The sequence below is a fragment of the Hemicordylus capensis genome, chromosome 15 (genome assembly GCF_027244095.1).
Source record: "Hemicordylus capensis ecotype Gifberg chromosome 15, rHemCap1.1.pri, whole genome shotgun sequence".
Taxonomy (NCBI): domain Eukaryota; kingdom Metazoa; phylum Chordata; class Lepidosauria; order Squamata; family Cordylidae; genus Hemicordylus; species Hemicordylus capensis.
Genome location: NC_069671.1, coordinates 3,504,828 through 3,510,753, shown reverse-complemented (window position 1 = coordinate 3,510,753; position 5,926 = coordinate 3,504,828). Strand labels below are relative to the sequence as shown.

Genomic DNA, 5,926 nt, shown 5'->3' with positions numbered 1-5,926 from the left:
CGGCTGTCACCACATCTTGTGGCAGAGAATTCCACAAGTGGACTATGCGTTATGTGCAAAAAATACTTCCCTTTGTTGCTCCTAAATTTCTTGGCAATCAATTTCATGGAATGACCCCCTGGTTCTAGTGTGATGTGTGAGAGAGAAGAATGTCTATCCACTTTCTCCACTCCATTCCATGCATGATCTGGGGACATCCAGGCACCCAGGTTTGAGAACCGTTGCACAATGGAACTCCCTGCCACAGGATGTGGTGGTAGACACTGCTTAGATCAGGGCTGCACAACTTTGCCCCCGCCCAGCCAGTTTTGAAACTACAACTCCCACCATCCCCAGCAGAAGGAATGGAAGTCATAGTCTGACATCTGCAGAAGGGCTAAAGTTGTGCAGCCCTGGCTGAGATGGATTTAAAAATTAAAGAAAATGATGGAGGAGGAGGAGGAGGAGGAGGAGGAGGGGTCTCTCACATGGCTATCATTCGTGCTAACTAGAGGAACTTCTATGTTCAGAGGAGTATACCTCTGGACACCAGTTTCTGGTGGAGATAACAACCTGTATGCCCTGCTGTTTAAAGTTTCCCAAATGCATCTGGCTGGCCTCTGCAGGAAACAGAATGCTGACCCGTTGGTCTGATCCAGCAAGGGTCCTGTGGTTAACAGAACCTCCATGTTCAGGGCAGTATACCTTTGAATGGGGACAAATGTCAGGAAAAAGGCTATTGCTTCCATGGCCTGCTTGTGGGCTTCCAGAGGCATATGGTTGGCCACTGTGGGACACAGGAGGCTGGACTAGAAAAGCCATTGTTCATGGCCAGCAAGGCTCATCACAGGGAAATCTCAAGCTGGGGTCCCCAGATGTTGTTGGGACAACAACTCCCATCATCCCCAGCCTCCAGCCATTGTGGTTGGGGGTGATGGGAGTTGTAGTCCAACATTTGGTGACCCAAGGGGAGAGGAGAGCTGGTCTGGTGGTAGCAAGCATGACTTGTCCCCTTAGCTAAGCAGGGTCTACCCTGGTTTGCATTTGAATGGGAGACTCCATGTGTGAGCACTGCAAGATATTCCCCTCAGGGGGTGGGGCTACTCTGGGAAGAGCATCTAGATTCCAAGTTCCCTCCCTGGCAGCATCTCCAAGACAGGGCTGGGAGAGAGACTCCTGCCTGCCACCTTGGAGAAGCCGCTGCCAGTCTGGGTTGACAATACTGAGCTAGATGGGCCAAGGGTCTGACTCAGTAAGGCAGCTTCCTATGTAACAGTAGCCATGCTCTACCCACCGCTCACAATGCAGTGCCCCGAGATGACGCATAGGGACCGAACCCAGTGACACTCAAGCTGAGTCAGAACCCACAGAAGTCTGTGCCAGCAGGGAAAGCACCAATCACAACATCATTTTGTGTTTTTTTTGTTTTTATTAACAATGAGGTGGGCTTTGTGTTTTTCCCCACCACTGCTAAAAGTGCACAAAGAATGAAGGGTATCTATACAGCCAGTGTAGGAATGGAAACAGCAGAACCAGAGCATAAGAACTCATACATAAAGTCCATCACAGCTTGCTTGCAGAGCATCCAATGGATGGGAATCAAAACACAGAGTTTGTGGAAGAGCAGTCTGTAGCTCTTTCTTTCTTTCTCCTTCCTTTCAGCAGCAACATATTTACAACAAACCAAGCCGAGAGCGAACTAGCCATTTCTTAGCCTTTACTTGCTACACCTTGGCTTGCAAATGGTTTTTTAAAAAGGAGGGGGGGAAAGATCTGTCTCTAGGGGAAAGTGAGAGCAGTGTCTCCAACTCTGGAACTGGCCTCACTTACAGGCATGGGGGCACCCAGAGAGGAAGGGGAGGAGCGGAGACTGGTCTGGCAAAGCAGCGGTTCACAGTGGTGGTGTGCGGGGGGAAACGACACCCTTGCCTTAACGCAATTCGAAAAATTCACAGCGAGCATCTGCCTACTTCTTAGACCTTCATGGCTTTCAAGGAGGGGGCAAGGGAGATCCGAGAGATCCTCCTCGGATGACTGAGTCCATATTGCCCTGCTACTTGCCTCAGTGGGTCAAAATGAGGCCCCCACCCCTGGAAAAAGCCCTGCAGATGCCCTGTTGGGATTCCTGCCCCCAGTTCACAGATCCGGGCAGACTGTATGCTCCCAACTACAAGCATGGGATGTCTGTAGGCTCCCTTCTGAAAGGGATGAGTGGTGCTGGGTATTGTACATTTAGAAGGCAGAGAGGGACCCCAAAGATTAAGTCCCAGTCGAAGATCAAGAGGGCTGCGGGGCCATCTTCTACCCATCCCTAGCCTCCACGTAAGCGCAGGTTCAGGAAGATGGTGCCATGGGGGGCAATGTTGTAGTCGGACAGCTTGCGTCCGTCCTCCAAGGGTTTCCCCTCGTAGACCAACCACATCTGCTCCGCCCGGATGTTCTCCTGCTGCTGGACCCGGGCTTTGAACGTGGTCACGGAATCGGAAGGCAGAACCCAGTAGGTGTTGGTTCTCCCCTTGTCGGTCTTCAGGAAGACGCTGATGGATTCTTCGTTCTTGACCATCAGCAAGATGGTATTCCCAGACTCCAAGCCGTACTCGGAGATCAGGGCACCATCGCGCAGCTCGGCGTAGGTGCTATTCTGTTGGGCCAGCTTCTGTTGATAGGGGGACACTCCTACTTTTTGGCTAATCTGGAGTTTGAAATCCCAGACAGTGCGGTTGGACGAGACATCCAAGGAGTACATCTCTCCGGTCAGGATTTTTACATTCAGCCTCAGGGCCTGGGAAAGGAGAAGACATGGATTAGGAGAATTTGGGGGTGAAGGGGGAAGCCCCTGTCCCAAGATCCCAGGGCTGTTCATCCAGATTAGTTCATTGTACAGAGAGCTGTACAAGAAGATTGACATCGCCTTTTTGCCACCTAAACTGTCATGGCTTCCCCCAAAGAATCCTGGGAATTGTAGTTTTGCAAGAGTGCTGAAAGGTCTCTACCCACCACGTAGACAAGGGAAACTACAATTCCCATGGGCCCCTTTGGCAAGAGGATGCAGGTTTTCTATCCCAGGTAAGCCTACTGCACAGACACAGTCTCCCCTGGAGGAAGAAGCCCTTATGCGGTACAGTCCTACCCCTTCAAAGTATGCAGGAGTAGAACTGTAGCGCATCAGATACACACTTGGGAGAAGTCCCAGGGTGGCATTTCCTACATCAACATCTCCCTCTCTACAGGAAAGCCAGCCCATCCGAGAGAACACATCGGAGTTGTGTGCGCACCAGCTGTCCTGCTTTCAATCCTGCCAACTTCCCATCTTCCCCTTTGCAGGTTTGCAGACCACGTTGCAAAGAGCAGGGCAGAACTCCCTTGTCAATCCCCCTTGGATCCATCCAGCCACGAATGGGCAAGGGCACTTACTCCCAAGTAAGCAGGGCTGGGTGGCAGGACCTTTCTTAGGAAGCAGATGGTCTGGTCAGTTTCACTAGAAAAGAGAACTTAAAACTGCTCTTCCCTGCCCCATGAAACTGGCTACTCCAGGCCTTCTCGATTTTGGGTCCCCAGTTTGTGGCTGGGGACGATGGGAGTTGTAGTCCAGACATTCCTTCTGAATGGCAAGCTGGGGACCAAGACCGTGTTCCCTCTAAGAGGGATTCCCAGATGTTGTGGACTACAACTCCCATAATCCCTAAGCAAAAGCCATTGCAGCTGGGGATTCTGGGAGTTGTAGTCCACAACATCTGGGAATCCCTCTTAGAGGGAACAAGGATTGTTGTTACAGGACCCAGTTCTGGAAACTGACTCTCTCTTTCCAAAACGATGACACAACATAAGCAATTGTTTATCTTTCCTCCCCCGTCCCCAGAGGATTGCCAACTTTTCAGCCGGTCACTATAGTTCGGCCTTTAGCAGCAGCTTGATCTACAAACACCCGTCATAAAAATCACCACCAGCAGTGCTGGTTCAGTGGGGGTGGAAGGAAAAGGGAAAGTTGTGCCGCCGTGGAGTCCGTGTGGACTCCAGAGCCATGTGGCTTTCTTGGGAGAATACAGGAGGGGTTTGGGACGACCCCTTATTCTAGTAAGATCTTTATGAAGAGCCAACTGATTTGGCACAGAAGCTGGTGCTCTTCGTCAGCCCCGGAGGGCAGAATAAAATAAGATGGCAGCAGAGTTGGAGGAGGAGCTGGGAATAATGGAGTCTGCCATTTTATGAGGGGGCGTAGAAGTTTGAGTCATGTCAGTTGTGCTTGCTAGGGTTTGATACGGATTCTCAGCAGGCCCCCAGTGCTTCTGGGATGAAGAAGAGACCAGAATCCTTATCCGCCCCCCTGCTCTGCAAAGTAACGGTTTCCTTCTATGCCTGAAGAACATCATTGACTGGTGTCTGCAGATGACTGATGCATTATTAAAGGCACAAGAGCACAGTAAGGTAGTATTTTCTGGACAGTTGGCAACCACATCTCTCTCCTCCCCCCACCCCCACTCCTGTTCTTCTTTGGCTAGATATTGATCTTGGGGCAAAGAAGAAGAGACAGTAACAGCCACCAATGGTCTGACTCAGTAGAAGGCAGCTTCCTACCCCCAAAATTGAGTTGGTTTCTGCAGATCAAGGATCAATGTGTTGTTAAAGGCACAAGAGTACAATAGGTAGTATTTTTCTGATCAGTTGGCAACCTCATTTCCCTCACTCCCCTTTCTTTCTAGATATTCATCTCAGGGGCACCCAGGGCTTTGGGGCCAAAGAAGAAACAATCACAGCTATGCTCTATCAAACATCAACCGTGGTTCTTTCTACACTGGAGGACCCAGTTGGTTTCGGAAGCTCAACATCTTGTTACAGGCAGAAGAGCACAGCAGGTTGTATTTCTTGGCCAGGTGACAACCTCTCCTCCAGGTTTTTTAAAAATTTAATTTAATTTTTGCTAGATATTGATCTCAGGGGGCACCCAGAGCTTCTGGGGCAAAGAAGAACAACCAGCCCCTATCAATCATCAACCCTGGTTCAATCTTCCTACCCCTGAGAAACAAGTTGGTTTCTGCAGATCCAAGCTCAACGTGCTGTTAAAGGCACAAGAGCAGAGCTATGCAGTATTCTCTGATCAGTTGGCAACCCCATCTTCCCCCTATACACACACACACACACACAGAGTGGAGAGCGCATTTCTGCCTTTTCTGCGCCATTCGCAGCCCCCTCGCTCACCATCGCTGCGTCGCAGGATCAGCACCCAAGTCCCGGCCAGAGTTTCGCTTCTTTGTCGTCACCAGCCCCAACTCGCTCCTCAGTGGCTCCTCCGTCCGCACCGAGGCTTTTTATAGCCGGCTCGGCTTTCCAGCGGTCCCTGGTCGTGGGTGGAGCTGCCGACGAAACAAAACTGATCCCCAGCAGGCGCCGCCGGCGGAGAAAAGGAAAGCGAAGCGGAAACCGAAACTGAAACTGATCTGAACCGGACGGACAGAGACGTCCCTCGGGTGGGGAGATGGGGCGGGGGGATCGCGCCGAGCACTTCTCGAGGCGGCTTTGCGGGTCCTCCTCGGTCGGGCCAGAGTTCCTCGGCAACGTTTAAAAGAGGGGGGAGAGCCGTGCGGGGGAAAGGCGAGGAGCCTGGTGGCAGCTGGAAGACGGCTGCGTTCGTTGTCGGGCTAAACGCGCTTGCTGGGACGAAGCTGCAGATGAACCCCTTCTGTGTAAACCTGCATGATGGGAAGACCTGTTAGGGTTGCAACAAAGGGGCCAGAGCAAGCAAGCAAGCCGGTTAGGGTTAGGGTTAGGGGACTTTTGTTGAAAAGCCGTATATAAGTATTGGTTATGTTTATTTATTATCTATTTGTTATTTATGTATTTTTACATTTTCTATCCCGCTCTTCCGCCAAGGAGCCCAGAGCTGTGTACTACATACTTCGGTTTCTCCTCACAACAACAACCCTGTGAAGTAGGCTAGGCTGAGAGAGAA

General features: G+C 51.1%; 1 protein-coding gene across 1 annotated transcript; it reads right to left on the bottom strand.

Annotated features, from left to right (window-relative positions):
* Positions 1–1,394: 1,394 nt before the first annotated feature.
* ISG15 (ISG15 ubiquitin like modifier) lies at positions 1,395–5,327 on the bottom strand. Its single transcript, XM_053280106.1, has 2 exons — positions 5,176–5,327; positions 1,395–2,761 (listed from the first exon to the last, which is right to left on the bottom strand). Exons 1-2 carry the CDS (start codon positions 5,176–5,178, stop codon positions 2,291–2,293), a joined length of 474 nt encoding a protein of 157 aa, XP_053136081.1. The 5' UTR covers positions 5,179–5,327; the 3' UTR covers positions 1,395–2,290.
* Positions 5,328–5,926: the final 599 nt, after the last annotated feature.